General features: G+C 47.2%; 1 protein-coding gene across 1 annotated transcript in view; it reads left to right on the top strand.

Moving 5' to 3' along the window:
* Window positions 1-20108, top strand: part of CSMD2 (CUB and Sushi multiple domains 2) — a 661886-nt gene that overhangs the window by 459044 nt on the left and 182734 nt on the right. The window contains exons 23-25 of the mRNA XM_065872671.1: window positions 3657-3813; window positions 5623-5814; window positions 10752-10878. Coding sequence (XP_065728743.1) covers window positions 3657-3813; window positions 5623-5814; window positions 10752-10878 — 476 coding nt within the window. The remainder of the gene's footprint in view (window positions 1-3656; window positions 3814-5622; window positions 5815-10751; window positions 10879-20108) is intronic.

Genomic DNA, 20108 nt, shown 5'->3' with positions numbered 1-20108 from the left:
AAAGCTATCCATTTAGCATATTCATTTTGAAGGCAGCCATCTTGCTGAACCGTCTTATTAGATGTAGTGGTATGTGCATATCAAAAATCAAGTTGTATGGGACTTCCCTGGTGGCGCAGTGGTTAAGAATCCGCCTGCCAATGCAGGGGACACGGGTTCGACCCCTGGTCTGGGAGGATCCCACATGCTGCAGAGCAACTAAGCCTGTGCGCCTCAACTACTGAGCCTGCGCTCTAGAGCCCATGAGCCACAACTACTGAGCCTGTGTGCCACAGCTACTGAAGCCTACATGCCTGGAGACTGTGCTCCGCAACAGGAGAGGCCACCGCAGTGAGAAGCCCGCACACCACAACGAAGAGTAGGCCCTGCGTGCCACAACTACAGAAAGCCCGTGCGCAGCAATGAAGACCCAACTCAACCATAAATAAATAAATAAATAAATAAATAAATAAATTTGATTTGTACACCTTAAATATATGGAATTTTTATTCATCTGTTACACTTCAATAAAGCTGAAAAAAGTGGAAACCTATAATAGATAAAAAGAAAGAAAGAACGTTAGATGTAATGGGTGTGTATAGATTCTCTTGGATTTGTCAGGGATAAATCCATCACCTGTATATAATGATGAACTGGACCATCAAAGCAATTTTCTTATAGACAAGCAATATTCTGTTAGGAAATAAATGTATACAAGGGCCCAATTCCCAGTATCAATAAAAAATATAAAAATGCCCAGGAATAAGTACAGAATTTTACTGAGAGATATAAAAGACAACTTGATTAAAATGGAGCCAGATGTCATGTATATGGATAGGAAGATTAACTATCATATAGATATGTTTTCTCTCTTATCAATCCAGGCATTTAATATTAATCAGTCAGAATTATACAAGTTGTTTTGGGTCTTTTGGAGGGATTGGGGGTAGTTGTTTCTCTTAATTTGAGAAAATTCTTCTTGAGTTTATCTAAGAGAATAAACATGGGAAGACAATTTTTTAAATTAAAAGAAGACAAATGTGAGGGGACTCGTCCTACCAAATATTTAAATATATTACAAAGCTACAATAATTAAAACAGTTTAGATCATGCACAGGAATAGGCAAATAGATAACTGCAGTAGAATAGAAAGTTGAACAAAAAATTTTATATAACTATATATGTGATAAAGTTGGATTTAAAGTTGGTGATGGGTGGAATATTTACAAACAGGGTTTTGTTAAAAATGGCTAATCAACCAGGAAGAAAATATATCTTATACCATATGCCAAAATTCCAGGTGGATTTACGAACAAAATTACTGAAAGAAAATATTGGTTTATTTATTTATCGTACATTTGTTGAGTGCGTCTTATGTGCCAGGGCACATATTCCCCATATTCTGGACAGTGATATGCGAATGATTATATTGTGGGTTGGGTTAATTTTATGATGGTAATTTCTACAGCTGTTTAAGTGCTGTTGTGGAAAAAATATTTAATGATTTGAAAAATATACACATTATATTAAGTGAAAGAGCAGGTTACCATATAGTATCTATAGTTTGATCTTGCTTTTATAAAAAAATAAATTTAAAAACTATATAAGGAAAGATATGCATAGAACGAAGCCTAGAAAGATAGTCACCAAAATGTTATGAGTGCTGAAAGTTGCCTTCAGTTTCTTCGTGCTTTTCTGTGTTATAAGTTTCCTGCAATGAATATTTTATCATAATGACATATTAAGAACAAAAATATTCTTAATGAATTAAGATGAATTATGCTTTGAAATTAAGGAAAAAATCCTATTTCCATTATACTTTTATTGATTAACAACAATTTCTTAATACCGTAATATATCCAGTGAGTGTTCAAATTTCCAATTATCTCATAAATGTAATATTTTTTAAATTTACAGTTTATTTGAATCAGGATCCAAATAACTTGTACATATTGGATTAGTTGCCTCAAGTATTTTTTTTAGTCTTTAGGTTTTACCCCCATCTCTTCTTTTTTACTCCCTTGTAATTTATTTGTAACTTGTTTATTTGTAATGCATTCATTTCATATGTTCCTCTGTCCTCCATATTTCCTATAAGTTGGAAATTGGATCCAGTGGCTTGATCTGATTCAGGTTTGATGTTTTTTTTGGCAAAATGACACCATAGGTATTGGTGTGTCTTCCATTAACAAGCACATGATGTCTGGTTGTCTCTCTTATTGTGATGTTAGCAAGTGTTGATGATTAATGCCTTGATCAGTTAATTAGAAAATATATGTTTTTTTGTTTTTTGTGGTACGCGGGCCTCTCACTGTTGTGGCCTCTCCCGTTGCGGGGCACAGGCTCCAGACACGCAGGCTCAGCGGCCACGGCTCACGGGCCCAGCCGCTCCACGGCATGTGGGATCCTCCCGGACCGGGGCACGAACCCGCGTCCCCTGCATCGGCAGGCGGACTCCCAACCACTGCGCCACCAGGGAAGCCCCCCAAAATATATGTTTTAATGGATAAAACTATTTTTATAACAATCTGGATGCAGCAGTGGGCTGAACTCTTTGAACTGGTGTCATGTCTATGTCTGCTGGCACTCTGGAATTCTCCCAGTCTATCAGTGATATAAAACAATTGCACATAGGATCTGGAAACAGACTTTTGAAGCTCCCAGGGGCCTAAACAAATCTCTGATATACAGCACTGTTAGCTTGAAGGATGGCTTCTTTTAGAAAGCTTTGCTTCATAAATAGTAGAATGGAAATATTGTTCCAATTTGCTGGCAGCTGGCACCACATCCTGTGCCATGCACAAATATTCATCACCCACCCATAGATCCCATCTTTGATATTTACCAAAGCAACAGGGCGTCCTTCACTCAATCACAAATTCTGTTGTTATTTGCACAATTATCTGGAAAGGAGCAGCAAGCTCGGAACCTGGGGAGCCAGTTCATTATCCTGATGATTCTTGTCTTTGCTGGCGCAGGGCACAGATGGGAGCCAGGGAAGCCAGATGCCTGCACGATTCCACTCCTGGCTCGCTCCAGCCCTCGTTGGAGCCCTCATTTTAGGAGGGAAGGGGCAGAGACTGAGCTTGGGGAAGGGGAAGATACCATGACACCTGACACGCTGGACATTTTAACTCCATCCTGCTGGATCCTAGGGGTCACGTCCAGCAGAGTGTGAGACTGAGGCCACTGCCACAGTGGGGTGGGATTAGGGAGGAGGACGATTGTCTCATCTCCTGGAAGGGCAGGATGGAGTGTTTAGCAAAGCAGAAAAGTCAAATGCTTGCAGCCTGCCTGTCTGCAGAAACAGATGGTTTGGGCGCTCAGGCAGCCCCAACCTGGTCTCCCCAAGCTGCCGAAGAGTAAGCTGGTGCCATCTGGGGGTTGGGGAACTAAGACCAGATCTCCTCTGGAAAGGTTAGAACAGCAACCAGTTCCTAGAGATATGATTCACACCGAGATGGGCTGGGCACAGAACTGGTACCAAGTAGGCTAGCAGGGCTGATAACTCACCCGGTGGCACCTCCACTCTGCTGTCTTCCTTGCATCTGATGACAGACTGTCCCTCTAACAGTTGTTTTCAGTGCTAAACTCTGGGAATGTGGGCTGTTGGGTGGGAAACCCTTGTTCAAGACAAGGCCATGCTGATGTGGGGTTGGGGTCTCTCCCGTGTCCAGGTCTACGATGGCAACAACAACTCCGCCCGTTTGCTGGGGGTGTTCAGCCGCTCTGAGATGCTGGGGGTGACATTGAACAGCACGTCCAGCAGTCTGTGGCTTGATTTCATTTCTGATGCTGAGAACACCAGCAAGGGCTTTGAGCTGCAGTTTTCCAGTAAGTCTTTTTCTCATCTGAGTGGACAGTGAAATCGGGCTTTCGCCGGCTCCACACACAGAGAGGCTGGGCTCTGGGACATCACCCATCAGTTAGTGGGTTTGATTTTCTCTAACTGGTGTGTGCTTAGCTGACTGTTTCCCCTAAGACATTGTGCCCGTGATTTGGATAAGCTGCCACTTGGCGTACAGCTCCATGGTTACACCTGTGAGTAACTTAGCTGAGAGTCACAGCACACCTTTGACTCACTAATCACCAGTTACTCACTAAAAACAATAAGCGCTGAGCCTTTGAATTAAAGCAACTGAAGATAGCCTTTCCTCATGGTGACATTTATAAACTAATGTTCAGCTACAGTCAGATGTAAAAAAATGCAAGCACTAATGTATAATTATGTTCCTTTTTACTACTCCCTAAAGAGTCGAGGCTGGATTCTTTCCCTTTTTTCCTGATTTTAACTTTCTCCTTTACTCCTGAGATTTCAAAAACAGAAAGCACCGACGTTCGTACACAGCCCCAGAGTACTTGGGATGACATCTCCATACTTCGGCTTCACAGCTATTTTATTCATTTATTTGAGCTTCTACTTGCCCAGCAGCTACAAAGAAATGTGCTTTTGTAGACTATTTTAAAAGCCAGTGAATATCCATCAACTGATAAATGGATAATTAAAATGGGACATGTCCCTCCACACAATGGGATATTATTTGGCCATAGAAGAGGATCCAGTTCTGATCCATGCTACAATGTGGGTGACCCTTGGACACATGATGAGAAGTGAAAGAAGCCTGTCACAGTACATGTAGACACATGTATTGCATGAACCATTTATATGAACTGTCCAGAAGAGGCAAATCCATAGAGACAGAAGGAAATTTGTTAGTTGCCTGGGGATGAGGGAGTTGAGGGGAAATCACCTTCTCTTTGAGGTGATGAAAATGTCCTAAAGTCGATTGCAATGTTAGTTGCACAACTCTGTGAATAAACTAAAAGACACTGAATTATATACTTTAGTTGAGGGAGTGTTTAGTATGTAAGTTATGTCTCAATAGAGCTGTTAAAATTAAAAAACCAATGAGTCTACTCAAGATTCCTCTTGCCTGGGTGTGTAGGGTCTGTGCTGTTCCAGCAGGCACACCAGTGGAAGAGGATTGAACAGAGTCATATTCAAATTCCGTTTCTATCATCTGAGATTGTGTGACTTTGGAACAATTTGTGTGACCTTCCCGAGTCAATATTCTCAGCTGTGCCATGCACAGTTACCCCTCCCGGTAAGACCTGTGAATAACGAGCGAGAGCTAACCCAGGTGGCCCCCGTGCCCTAGGAGCTCTGTGTAAGCTCACAGAGGTCTCCTTCTCCAGGCTCGTTCAATAGAGTGTATTTAAGCAGGACAAAATTGAGCTTTGAAACATACATTTAGAGTGACTTCTCCGTAGTACGCTCTCCCATCAGACTGTCTCAGTTAACAAAATGGGAAGAGCAGCTCCCGCTACCAAAATGCTATGGGATCAAACCAACAAAAAAAAATAGGAAATCCGGACTCTATACCTGAAAACTATTAAAAGCTGTCCTGGGAGAAATAACTGAAGTCATTTACATATAGCAACAGGGAGAACGAACACTCCGTAACAGACCCTCACCTGAGCACAGCCATGGGACACCCCGAGGGGTGCCTCCATCAGGACCCAGGGGCATGTGCCGGGTGGCTTCCTTTAGGATGCCTGCTCTTGGTGGGGGGGTGGGGAGGGCGGGGTGTGGTTTGTGCCATGGCACGTCTTGATCACCCTTATCTCTTCTCTCGTCCCCAGGTTTTGAGCTCATCAAATGTGAAGACCCAGGAACCCCCCAGTTCGGCTACAAGGTTCACGATGGAGGCCATTTCGCAGGGAGCTCCGTGTCCTTCGGCTGTGACCCTGGGTACAGCCTGCGGGGCAGTGAGGCGCTGCTGTGTCTGAGCGGGGAGCGCAGGACCTGGGACCGGCCGCTCCCCACTTGTGTCGGTAGGAGGCCTCTTGCTCTTCAGGTGACCCCCCTCGGGTGTCCCCTAATCCCGAGTACCCAGCTCTGGTCTCATTAAGCGTCTCCCGTTGGCCCTCACACTCCAGGGCCTTGGGGCCGTCTGAACCGTCCTGTTCACAGGAGTCATGGCTGGCCCTGCCCACCCTTCCGCATGTCCTCACTCTCACACCTTATTACACCCGCACGACAGCAAGGCCAGGCGGTGGCTTGCCACTGTCATACATTTAGCAAGCGGGACGAGAGCCAGCTCATGCCCTCAGAATCGTAATCCTCTCCTGGCGGAGAGGTGGGAGGGTCAGTTAGAAGGAAGAGGTGGACTTTTTGCCTGGTTCCAGGGGTTCCTTCAACACCAAGTCTCAGATGAGTCTCCAGCTCACTCTGGCCTCAGTTTCCCCATAGGCAAAATGGAGCTCATGCTTCCTTTTCCGGAATGTTGAAAGAGTCAGGTCATGAACTAACATCTCTCTTGTTCTTGAGAGTCAGATCATGAGCTAGCATCTATCTCACACTTAGGGAAGAATAAGATAATGAACTAGCACCTTCTTAAGCCTGTGGTGCTTCCAGCATGTCAGCACAGGCTCTCTGGAAGCTTCATCCCTGTGTCACAGGACAAGAGAAGCCTGGTCCAAGGCAGAAGTGGGAAATAGGCAACACCCGTCCGTCTGTCTGTGTGGCCTTTCCACCTCTCACCCCCCGCCTCACTGCACGTGTGACCCTCCCTGCTGGCCAGGATTCCACCACGCTGCTTTGTCCTGTATCCCCGGCCCCGAACACCAGACCTTTCCCTCTCTCCATCTCCTGCCCCATGGCTCACAACTTCGGCATGGCTGTGCAGCTCTGGTTAATCTTATAAGGACAGACCATCCACCGGGAGGACGTTTAAGTGCCTACTAAGCGCCACCTGCCAGAATCCTCGCAGGCGCACGTTTGGGTATGTGCAGAGGCAGAGAAATAAAAAAGGAAAGAATAAAGCATTCTTCCTGCCCTTGGGGAGTCCCTACCCTGGCAAGGAGAAGAGACACATAAACAGGTCATTATAATACAAGATAAGCACTGTGAAAAGAATAAGTGCCAAAGTGTTGAGGGAATACGAGAAAGTTGTGTCTAGGAGGTGATATTTCAATTGAGACTTGAAAGGATGGGTAGACATCACCCACAGGAGGGGAGGTAAGAGCGATGTTCTTTTAGCCCAGGCGACTACATGTTAACAGGACCTTCGACATTGCTACCCAACAGAGGGTCTAAAGGTGAGGATTTCAAACCTGACTGTGGATAGATCAGGATAGTGGCCTCTAGAATCTTCCTCTGTCTGCTCAAGTAGACCTCATCCACAGGCATGCCCCGTCCCTTCCTCCCTGCTTCCCTGTTTTTGTCCCCTTGTTTCATTCATGTGCCAGGCCCTCTGCCAGGCACTGGGGATACCGGGGAAAGCAGATCCCAGGCCAGTGAGGGAGACACAGGCATAAACAGACGACAGTGTGATGCCATAGGCAAGCCGAAGCAAACAGAATGTGAAGGAGGTGATGGTTCACACTGCAAGACAATTATTTGCTTTGCAAAAAGCTCCACCGTAAGGTTCTTCTGAGTATCTCATCTGCCAGTTGGACCAAACTTAGAGAATCCACTCAAGCAGTGCTAGTGAGGGTACTTACACTTTGAACCTCAGAGGGCTTCCCCATCGAGACTCCCTCAGGCCCCACGAAGGGGAGGGAGGCTGTGTATTTGGGATTACGTGTGTATAGTTTTACACATGTCATGTTGTGATGGACTTGATCGTGGTCTACCAGAAATGACTGCTACAGCTGAAACATCCAGCTGTTTTCTTTGTGGATGAGTGGATGCTACAGCCCAAACGAAGCAGCCAGGGCTGTAGGATGGGGATAAGGGAGAAGACCAGAAAGACGAGAGTCTTAGGGTCTTGTTGGTAAATCTGCTGCATGCCAGCCACCTGGCTCCCCCTGCCCCCCTGTCCGTCCCCAGATAAAGTGACCCCTGAGGAAAGAGCAGTCGTGTTCCCGAGGAAATGCTGCTGGTGCCCCTGCCTCCAAACACTTGCCTCTGGGAAGCAGAAGGGGCTGTTGCATCAGGAATACGGAAGGAAGCTACAGCGCAGGGGCAGGGATGATGTCCTGGCCCGTTTCTAGCTGCCTCTGCTATTTGTAGAGCCAGAAAGGCTTCCTCCCCACAACTTAACAGCTCATCCTCCTATCCACACCCTGCTCCCTGCTGCCGGCCTGTGCAGCCCGACATCTCATTCAGGTTGGCATCTCCCACCCCAACGTCAACACGGGGGTAGTTACGCAGGAAGAAAGGGCCCCGTCTCGTGCGCAGGCTTACTGCAGAGGGCCCCTTCCCCGCCCTGCCTTAGTGGGCCCCAGGGCAAGCCGTGGGGCCCAAGAGACACTTGATGGGTCCTTTGTAGCAACAGATGAAGGTCAGTCTCCCATGTGTGACTTTGATCCCCTCATCTCCTACTTCTAAGGTCTTGCTTCATCAGATCTTTCCTAAAAAGCTTTGCAACAAATCTCTTCATCTTCTCTCATGCTCCCTTGATTCAGACCCTTCATAGTAATTCGCCTGGGAAGCAGTAAGCTTCTCTCGTTCATTTGATCATCCACCCACCTGTTCATTCAATAAACACTCGTTAAAGCACCTGTGATGTGCCAAACACCATGCTAGGCACTTGACGTACAAATATAGGTAAGACAAGGTTCCTGCTGCTGCGGAGTGAAGGAGGTAGATTTTAATAGCCTGCTACACGTCTATGGTAAAAACCGGTTCATGTTATAATGGAGACACAAAAGAGGAGAGTGTCAACTCGATGTGAGGAGGGGAGGGTGTCACAAAAGGTTTCATGGGGAAGATGTTGGCCGACTTGTCAGTCCAAGGAGAGGCCTGAAGAGGCCCAGTGTGCCTGGGCTTATGGAGTTTATCACACTTGGCTGGACCAAGGGGTGCCAGGACGGGGCCAGAAAAGGCCAAAGGGAGCCTCTCTGGGGGGACTTGATGGGCTCTCCTAAGAAGCTTGGACTTCACTCTGGGAAGGAGGAAAGCAAGCAGTGATGTGGCCAGTTTGTATTTTAGAAAGGTCCTTCTGGTGGCACTGCTGGGGGCGGGGGACGCAACTCTGCCACCCTAGAGATGGTAAGGGCCTGAGCCACGACTCTAACAGTGGGGGCAGAGGGGGGGCAGGTGTGAAAAGCATCCCCAGGCCCTGGGGCTCAGAGGCAGATTAGACGTGGGAGGAAGAAGGCCAGCCCGCGACCTGGAGGGCCGCTCTGACGGGGAGATGGACCTCTCCACTGGTGCCCTGCCTCTAGGTCCGCCCCCTGCGCCCCTTCACACTGCCACCGGGGCGTTCTCTCTAACGTGTAAAGGGCACTAGTGTGTAAAGTGAGCAGTTTACTCTTGTGCACAAACACTGCGGTTCTGTGCAGTGCCCTTCGATGAACGATGCTCGCCCAGCTTTCCAGCCCTGCCTCCCTCCAGGCCCCATCTCATACCCCGTCCCCCAAGCTGCCGTGCTGTTTCCCATCCCCAAGGAGGTTCGCAGTACTCTTCCCTGTCGGCCTCCGCAGCCTACGCCTCCCACCCACCCGCCCGCCTCTCCCTGCCCTGCGCTGGAGGAAACCGATCACCTCCTCCTCTGTGCTGCCACTTGCCGTGAACGTGCGTCTGTCAGGGCGCAGGGCACACACTGTGGCCGCCTCTTCCTCCAGGTCTCCGGAGGAAGGACTCCACGCCTTGTGCTCCTGGCACGTGACACAGGCCCAGTTCCTGTCAGTGGCCAGGTTCAAATGTCTGTGCCTTTTCAGCAGACCTCAGAGATCTGGTCGCAGAGTGGGCCATCAGCCCTACCCCCAGGGACCGTTTCTGTAATAGCTTTAATGAGGTAGACTTCACGTACCATGCAGTTGGCCCATTTAAAGTGTACCACTCACTGCTTTTCAGTGTAGTCACAGGGCGGTACAACCATCACCACAATCTAATTTTTGAACATCTTGTCTCCCCAGAAGGAACCCTATGCCCATTAGCAATCCCTCCCACTGCCACTCCTCGTCAGGCCTTGGCAACTACAAATGTACTTTCTGTCTTTGTAGATTTGTCTGTTCTAGATATTTTATATAAATAGAAACACACGATATGTGGCTTTTTGCGCCTGGCTTCTCTAACACAGCATAACGTTTTCAACATTATGTTCATCCACGTGGCATCGTGTGTCAGTACCTCATTCTTTTTTACAATCAGGTAATATTCCATTGTACGGGTATACCACATTTGTGAATCTGTTCAACAGCTGATGGACATTTGGGTCATTTCCCTTTTTGGGATATTATGAATAATGCTGCAATGGTCATTCGTGTACAAGTTTTCATCTGAACATACGTTTTCGTTTCTCTTGAGTATGTATCCAAGAGCAAAACTGCTGGGGTCATAGGGCAACATCTTGAGGACCCATACAGGAAACTGTCTTCCAAAGCAGCTGCACCACCAGCGATGTCTGAGGGTTCCAGTTTCTCCACATCCCCACCTACACGTTAGTCTGTCTTTTTGATTATAACCATCCTAGAGGTCATGAAGTGGGACCTCACTGTGGTTTTGATTTACGTTTCCCTAATGACTAATGATGTTACACATCTTTTCCTGCGCGTCTTGGCCATTTGTATACTTTCTTTGCAGAAATGTCTGTTCAAAGGCTTTGCCGAGTTTTTAACTGAACTCTGTCTTTTCGTTGCTGAGCTGTAGGGGCTTTTGTAGATCCTGGAGACGAGTCTCGTCCAAGGGCCTTTCTTTATGCTGCATTCAGCCACCTGGAACGAACGAGAGGGACCCTGGCACACAGGCCGGAGGAGCCAGTGGGTGGCCGCTGTGAGCACAGGTCACCCCCTGAAGCTCACTCTTCTGGGATTTCTTTCAGCCGAGTGTGGCGGGACGGTGAAAGGAGAGGAGTCGGGCCAGGTGCTGTCACCCGGGTATCCAGCTCCCTACGAGCACAACCTCAACTGCATCTGGACCATCGAAGCCAATGCCGGCTGCACCATCGGGTAAGTGCCAGGGCCAGCAGAGGAACCGTTGCCAGCTGTTCGGGGGAGTCATCACCAGTCCACCAGCCAGTGGCCGGCCCTGCCCACCTCACCTGGAGGCCCTGGTGAGCAACCGTGGTTGCTGTGACCCCAGGCTCAGGCCGGGGCCCACGGAAAACCTGAAAAGGCCAGCCTCGGCATCACAGGGCTGCAGTCCAAGTTCAGACAGTTCGCTGGCCTAGGCGGTACGGTGTCCGCACAGCAGCTGAGGGCGTAGGCGTGAATCCCAGCCCAGCCGTTTGCCATTTGTAGGACTTTGGGTAAGTTTCTTCTCCTCTCCTTCTGTGGCGTATGGGTTATAATATTGGCTTCTCGGGATAAAGCATCTAACCGAGACGCTGCAGGTAATGTACTCAGCACAGTAAATATTTATTCTTGGTTCGGTGGTTGTTTCTCTGATGGTAGTAAAGGTCAGTTTAGAACTGTATGACCCCAGATTGCTTCCCTTTCTCAGTCTGAGTTTCTGCATCTGTAAAATGAGAAGAAAAATGCTTGTGATTTAGAGTTGTGGCAGCAATAGTCAGAAAAGCCCAGCATACTGTCAGGTACTGTGTACATATTCCCTCAAAATGTAACTTCCTTTCCACGTACGTGCTTGACTAACAGGAATGGCTTTTTGGAGTTCCAAAGAGTCAGAGAAGAAAAGAGCTTTACCATTTATTGAGCACAGGGCCTGGCACACGTAATGTCTTATTAACTCTTCACAGTAGCCCTGGTAATACGAATAGTAAGCCCTAAAAATAAATAGACATTCTTATTACTCCCATTTTATAGATGAGAGAACTGAGATTCCATAGTGTGTCTAGGCTCACACAGTGAAGCAGAAAGCTGGGGCGTGGATCCAGGTCTTTCTGAATCTTCGCACCAGATGACGCTGCTGGCAAACTGGGTTCAGAGGAGCTGTGAGGAAAAGAGGAGGTTGGCGTGGCAGGATGGATGAGGTATGGAAAGAGAATTGAACCAGGCAGTTGGAGCGGGAGTGGTCTGGCTGGCGTGGGGAATGCATGTGGAAAGGAATGGGAGACAGACTGGGTTAGGAAGCAGCCTGCTTACGGAGGATGCTAAATGCCAGTAAACAAGAGGGAGCCGTGGAAGGTTCCTAAGCAGGGTTATTTACAGTGGAGGGAGCTCATGGGAAGAAAACCAGTCAAAAATCTGTCGCAGTAATCCAGGGATGAACTGTTGAGACTTTGGAAGAGTGGGGAGTCAAGACAAGAGGCAGAAGTGTGGCTAGGAGAGGTTCCCTGCCCTGGCGAGGTCTCCGTGAAGGGGAACTGGCTGAACGGTTGTGTTGCTGCCAGAGATACAGCTGTTTGCACATTCGCTGATGTACACATGGTCTTAGACCCAGTCCAGTTAAAGAAATGTATGAAGTGTTTGCCGCGTGCAAGTTTTTGAGCTCGGCCCTGTGCAAAATGAGGTCAGCAGAGCTCTTGGGGGTTTTGTGTTAAATACAAAAATTCATCCCACGCTGCTTCTGGAATCACTTTCTGGAAGCATGCCTGATCGACTCACACTCTAACTAGAACCCTTGCGTGGCACCCATGCTCACAGGAGCTGAACATCTTATCCTGGTTTTCAAGGCTGTCAGGACTTCAACCCACCTCCCAACCTTATTTCCCACCACTTCTCTTCAATGACAAAGCTGAATTGCTAGTGGCCCCTGTACGTGTACTCATGGCCGTGCTCGGTGCCTTGGTTTCCACTGTGCCCTCCCCGGAATGCCCCCCTCCCTCCAAAGACTTAAGTCTACAACGCTCGCTCCCTCAAAGTCAAGTGCACATGTCAGCTCACCCAGGAAGTCTCCCCCAGTCCACTCGCAGGAGACTCCTAGGAGTCCTTTCTCCGCTTCTGCGTTCCCATTGCCCATGGCCTGTATTTCCTTTATGACACTGACCACTCTTCTCCTCCATTTATGCTCCTGCTTTAGCTCCCCAGCCAGAGCCACGCTCTCTGCCCAATTCATCTTCACAAGTCTCCTGGCTCTCAGCACAGTGGCAGAGGCTTAACAAGTGTCAAGTGTTGAATGAATGAATGAATGAAACAAGCAGGACCCAGATATAAAGGTAGTTTTATGACTAGCAGATCCATGAAGGTCCCTCAGTAAATAGTAAATGAACAGTGAATTCATCACAGGTGTCTCCATATGCAAATCAGGAGGTCTTCCCACGTTCCCACCTTGCACGTTACTCATTCATTCATTCGTTCCTCCATGTAATACCTGTCTGCTGAATACATGGCAGTGCCTGTGGGAGACACTGGCGTTGCCCAGATGAGTAAGACCACGGCCGCTGTTGGCAAAGAGGAGATGTGCGTATACACAGAGCGAGGTGGTGAAAGGAGGGGGCAGGGGACTGAGCAGCTGGACAGGAGACCAGAGAGGCTATCCTGGAAATGAAAACACCAGAGTAAGTCATGTAGGATGGAGAGGAGTTGCCAGGTAGCCAAGGAAGAAGGTTGGCAGGACAGAAGGGCCTACTAGGCAGAAGAGGTGATGCAGGGTGTGCGGGCTTAAGGAGCTGGTCCCCATGGCTGGGGCATCACCTGAGATTCGGTGGAGGGATGAAACCGGTGGAGCGGGCTGCATGCGGCCAGAGCACAGAGGACCGTGGCGGCCGTGATGCTGAGTTTGGCCCTGTCCTGGCAGCCTTGTGGAGAAGGGGACAGATGGGGTCTGGGACCCCAGTGAGGAGGAGGCCGTCTCCAGAGTGTTGTCGGGATGAGGAGACCTGAACCCTGCCAGTGGCGATGGGATGGAGAAGAAGGATGGAGAAGGGACGAGTTTAGGAGACATTTAAGGAGTCACACCAGCCGGTCTCACTCGCCTCAAGAAATGTGGAAACTGAGATTTCTTCTGTTTCCCTATTTTTTGTTGGGCAACATACAATATGTAAAATAGAAAAGTCGAACAGTATGCCGAGCACCTGCTTACCTCCCACCTAGACTCAACTACTGTGAATATTTGCCCTCTTACTTTTTTTTCTCTCTGTCCCTTTTTTTTTTTTTTTTCATTTTTGGCTGAATCACACAAAGGTAACTGTAGACATCCTGATACTTCTTGCCTAAGTACTGGGGCGTGCGTCTCCTCCATGACATAGTAACCTTAGCATGCCCATGACATGCGACATCAGTCCCCGGGAATTCAGGTTTAGGAGAAGGGTGGGAGGAGAGCCGAGAGATCTCAGAGCGGCTGACAGGGAGAGCACAAGAATTCAGTGATGGCATTTCTGGGCAGACGTGAGGACTGTTATCACTTACAGAAATGATGGGTGTGGGGTGGGCTGCAGGGGAGAGCAGAGCATCCCTTCCTAGCCCTCAGGAAGAGAGGATCGAGACAAATAGAGGAAATATTCTCTCCAGAGGTAGAAAGAACTGTAGAGGGGGCCTGAAGCTGTGTGTGTGAGGACCCTGAGGTGGGGAATGGCGGGGAGAGGATGAAAGTAACCTCAGCCCTCCATTGGGAAGGCTTCTTGGAGCCACACAACCTCAAAGGAGCTGATGCCACTTGAGCAGAGGCTGCACGGAGAGTGGCCAAAAGATGGGGATGGAGTGATGGGGCACTTTCGCCTTCCTCCTGTGATCCCTCCACCCCAGGCTGCCGTGCCAGCCAGCGTCTGTAGAGTCCTCATGCACATCTGTACTCTAGCGTGTTCTCTCCCTCTCTCCTCTCTCTCCCTCACCGCCCCCCATATCCCGCCACCCCTCCCTGGAATCACCAGCCACAAAGTTAAGGGAATTTGTAACCAGATAGAATTCAGACAAACACAACAAAGCCCCTTTTGTGTTTCTGCCCTTATTCAGAGTAAGACTTAGTTATTATTTTTTAAGTGAGAATTTCTTTATGGAATTTTTCTTTATGAAAAAGAGATACTCATTTTTAAAAATTCAAAGTACAAACCATAAAGAAGTTTATAAAGTAGAAATCAAAAGTCCCCATCGTCTTACTCTGTTCTCCTCTGCACACCCTATGTAAGATAGCCATTGATATCCATTTGTTCAACTTCCTCTTTTAGGTATTTTGTATGCCAGCGTCTACAGAAAGCAAATGCAATAAGCATGCTTGCTAAAACGAGATCACCTCTTTGAGTGGCTCAGTAACTCGCTTTTTGTTTTACCCTTTACTCATATATCATCATCTTATTCTCTCAGTCTATATAGATCAGCCTCATCCTGGTTGATGGTTACAGGGAATTCTGTTGTCTGTACAACCATAATTTATTTAACTACTTCCCTATTGATAAAGTGAATATTTCCAGTTTTTTGCCCCAGTAAACATCCCTACACATGAATCTTTGAACAGTTGTCCAATGAGTTCCTTAGGATATGTTCTTAGAAGGCAAATTTTGATACATGACCTCAAATTTTCCTCTAGCTATTGCAGCAATTTACACATCTACCAAAAGCCTGCTTCCCTACCCAGCATCTCTTTATGTTGTCAATCCTGGCAGTGTTAACCAGTTTGATGGGCAAGATGGCATTTAATTACCTTTGCTGCTTCAAGCTCTTTGTGTATTTTTCTATGGGGGAGTTTATTTTTCCTCATATAGACTGTTCAGCTGTGTTTATTTCTAGTCTATAATTTGAGGTTAGATTTCTTTTCAACCTGAGTACTTAAGAATGTCTTAAAAGTTACTAAGTTATATATTTTGTGTGATTTTTAAATCAGTTCCACTTTTACTGCATTGTGCCCTTGTTACTTTTTGAATTTTTTCTTACTTATGTTCTATGTATATTTGAAGAAAGGGAAAAGAGTTCAGGGATTTATACATTTCTTTTACATCCAATGTATTATGCTTTCTTTCAAATATATTATGCTCTTTATTGCTTTTTTTTATTTTTAACTCTTCCTATTTTTAGTTGATTTGATTTAATTTGCTCTGTTTCTCCTCTGGTGATTTGAAAGATCCATATCCCATTTGCATTCTGCCAATGGTCTTGTGTTTTCATTAATTCTGTTTTCAACGGTATTTATTCTGTGATTCCTCCCTCTTTATTTCGGAAATCTTGTTTTGGTTTTCGTTTTTATTTCAAGAAAGCTGCACTTTGTGTTTTCAGATTTCTCTTGACAGCTTACTTTTGTTTTTATCAATGCATTGCCATCTTGCATCTCTCTGAGGACAGTATTTATGTTTTGTTTTACAACAGCTCCTGTTTCCCCCCGCCCCCCCACCCCCCACCCCTCCCCGCATCGACTGCGTCCTGCAGTTGGGCCATTTGGGTTGAACATTCAGCTGGATTCCTTTGAAGAGCTGACTATCTTTATGTCCCAGTTGTCATTCATTCAGTATCAAGTTGCAGCTGACAGCCAGACTCGGCCACCACACTACCTACCACTCTTATTCTCTCTGTAGCTTGGGAAGCTCTTCAAGCAGGCACCGTGTGCCTCAGTTCTCTTCCCTGTAACACGGTGATTAAAGTGGTACCTACCGCTTGAGGCTGCCGTGAGGATGAAGTGAGCTAATGTATCTGAACCCTTAGAACAGTGCCTGGGACGTAATTCCCAAATGTGGAGAACCCCCTCCACGAGCTGTAGGTGGTTATTCATTTGACCCAGATGGGCATCCCGGAGCACAGCAGGTGATAGGTCACCCCTTAGATCACAGATGGTGGGTGCCGTGCCGTTGGTGGGGGCAGGTGTCAAGCAGGTCTTTCCCTTGGGTGTGCCAGCTGGGAGGGGATGTGCGACAGCCCACAGGCCAGTCCATGGGACTGTCCCCGGGGGCGCAGACAGAAGGCTTGCAGATGCCTCCCAGCACCCTGCTCAGCCTCGACCAAGCATTGGAGGCAGCGAGAGGGATCCGTGGTTGCCTCACCCCAGCAAGCTGGGCAAAGAGAGTCCCTTTCCAGGAGTGCCCAGGGGGACAGTGGGTGGCTGCAGGGATTCACATTCAGGCTGACCCCTGGGTGGGGCCCAAGCAGGAAAGCGGGCCCTTCCTGGGTGTGCACAACAAGGGTGGGCTGGCTGTGAGACCCTGCCTTTGAACGTGGGCGGGCAGGGGGGGCAGTGCGGCCTACAGCATTTGGCAAGGCCCCTGAGGGCCAAGAATGGGACAGGCTGACTGATGAACTCTGTCCAGGCCTGGCAGCTAACAGCAGGAGAACAGACCAGGGAATTGCGCCCTTCATGTCACCCCTAACTATGTTGTCAGTTCATAGAACATGGAAGTTTCAGCCCACATGGGTGGGACCTCTTCTCAGTTTCCGATGTTGGGTCTGAGTTTTCCTTTTGATAATCAGTGGACCAGCTCAGATGACAACTGGGGAAGAGTGGGAGGCAAAGCCTTTTGCTCTTGGGCCTCCCCTCTACTTAGTGTTTATCCAGTCTCTACAGCATACCAGGTTCTAGATCAGTTATTATTGTCCCCATTTTATAGATGGGATCATTGAGGCCCAGAAAGGATGAATGTCTCACAATTACCCAGTGATACAGATTTCAAGCCCATTCTGTCTGACCCTGGTCTACTCTTCTGACCCTGGTTTAGTTCCATGTAACAAACCAGGACATTGAACACCTTCTCTGTGCCAGAGACTGTGTGATGCTGTGTGGTGGGAAACACAAAGGTCAGACCACGGCCAGTCCTTGTCTGCCAGGGGCTCATATTCTAGTGGGAAATAGGCAAATAAACAGGTACCCCCAAGACAGTAAGTGCAAGCCAAGTTCAGTAATGGGGAAGAGAAAGACAAGTTCTACCTGGAGGTGTAGAGGGGAAGCATGCCAATTGAGGGGAAGGAGAGTGAAGGCATGAACCTAGGGGAAAGTATAGGGTCTGTCCACAAAGGAGGAACACGCAGTCACTTGATGTGGCTGGATGTGGAGGGACAAGGTTGCATGGGTAGAGACGGGTCTCTGCGGGACCCTGAATGCCAAGATGAGAACTCTACATGGATTCCTGAGGATAACGAGCAGCCACTGGAATAATTTGAAGACAGTAACGACATTCAGTTCATTTAAAAACTTGGAGCACGTAGTGCCAGGCATTCTGCCAGTCACTGAGGGTATAAATATAAATAAGAAACAGTCTTTTCCCTTGAAGGTCTCAGTCTTACAGATAGAAATTGTATCCATTAGGAATGAAAATAAAAAAACTGACTAAAGCTGGCTTCAGCAGATGGGGGTTCACTTTTTGTCCTGGAAAAAGAATCTGAAGATCCCATCCAGACCTGGTGCAGCTGCTCAGGATACCATTGCTTTTCTTCTTGTTCTGCCATCCTTAGGCTTTCGTCCTCATAGTTACCTAGTCAGCTGCTGCAGCTCCAGGCATTGTGTCTGTGTTCCAGTCTCAAAGAAGAGGGAAGAGGGAAGGGAGCAGAGTTTTCTTCTAGGGAGGGTTTACATATTTATTGAGAAAGAACCACCATCCTCACAGACATCTTCCTACATTCCATTAGTCTGAACTTGCCATGACTGGCTGAGGGAAAGTGAGAGATCAGTTTTGTTTTGCTTTTACAGTTTCAATAGTAGAGACAGATGAGAGGTTTGGAAATGGAGTACAGAGAAGCCTACCTATAGTGCCTACCTAGATTCTTATATAACGAAATAAATGCTGTAGTAGAAGTATGTACAAAACACAATAGAAAGCATTTGCAAGGTCAGTTCATAATTTTAGCTGGCAGCTGAGGGGCAGGGTGTTACAGACAGGAAGTGCTAGTCTAGCTACACTTTACCAAACAGTAGTAGTTCACCATGCAGAGTGGAGGTAAAGACCTTCCAGGCATGTAAAAGAGAGGAAGGGGTGGGTAGCTGCTTCTGAAAGAGCTCATTATCTGGTATGTTGTGATGATATCTCCACTTCAGGAAGTTCAGTGGCAGCAATGCAGAGGATAAATTGACTGGGAAACCAAGGAGGAATTGAGTGTAACTGTTTGAGGGGTCCTGGTTACACTCAAAAGAACTGAGTACAAACTAGATTGAGGTTGAGAGCTGTACGTGGCTGGCTATAAAGAAGGCAAGGGGGAAAGGGATAAGGCACAGTGCTTTGCTGGTAGGCTTTCCATGAAGAGATCTGGGGCACTTGGAGAATGGAGAACTTATTGTTCCTGGAAGCTCTTATTTCTGCTCCTAATGCCCATTTAGTTATAAAGTTCATGTTTGGCTAATAGTCCTAGTTTGTTGATTTTTAACTGTGGAGATGCTTCTTAATGATTAACACGAGGGCAACCTGGAAACTCTGTTCTTGGCTGTTGGTTAAGATGCAGTAGGATTGCTGAGAGAGGGGGCCATGGTTTTGATTAACCAGAACCCCTGCCCAGTGGAACTTGTCTTCCTGAGAGGATGCAGGACTAGACAAAACATCTGGCTGTGCCTGAAGCCCAGATGGCCCCGCTGCATTTTCATATCAATCAGAGGGCAGCAATTCCCCACTGAGGTCAGTGAGGCTTCCCTTTACCCAGCAAGCAGGCAGCTGGCCCAGAGGAGGCACCAGAAGTAAAGCTTCTGTTCATAGCTCCTGCCAGGAATTGTGGCTGCAGGTTTAGCAGCTTCCAGAAGGTTTATTTTCTTGCAGTGACAGCAAGTCAGACCTTAAACAGAGAAGGTCCATGTACTCATACCACAAGAACTGACCTCCTGAAGGAACTGAACAGATAAGCACAAACACAATGGGGTATGGCTTTGTCAGATTTACAATTTCAACAAACCAACAAAAAGGAGCTCAAAAGTGTTTGAAGGAGAGGATGTAGGTAACCTGGTAGGTATAAATGTAGCTTCAAGAGTGGTGGTGCACTCTGGCACTTTAGCTTTTCATAGGTTAACTCTAGAAAAAGAAAAACTGCTTCAAATTATCCAAGAATAATAATCCAGCCGAGCTACACTAGATAGTTGAATTGGCCAGAATACATCAATTTGACTGCCAGTTTACAGTCCCAGAAATGAATTCCAACATCTCTTAGGAAGAAAATAAACAGTTCAACCAAAGAAATGCAAACCTTGTTGGTTGGCCACATTGGACCAGTATAAATCTCTCCCTTTCAAAAAATAAGTAAACAAATAAGCAAAAATTAAACTAAATTAAATGAAAAACTTGTGATGCTACTTAAAACATACCATTCTTAAAGAAAGAGAACCATTTTCCTAAAGAAATAGAAACAATTTCCTGAAAAGATTTTACTGTAGTAGGCAGAGGAAAGTTTAAATGGGTATATAGATAATATTCTCATTTAAATATAAGAAATAGGGATGAGAAATAGCAGAA

This window comes from Phocoena phocoena, chromosome 1 (assembly GCF_963924675.1).
Source record: "Phocoena phocoena chromosome 1, mPhoPho1.1, whole genome shotgun sequence".
In the NCBI taxonomy this organism is placed as follows: Eukaryota; Metazoa; Chordata; class Mammalia; order Artiodactyla; family Phocoenidae; genus Phocoena; species Phocoena phocoena.
This window is presented reverse-complemented; position numbering and strand designations above follow the sequence as displayed.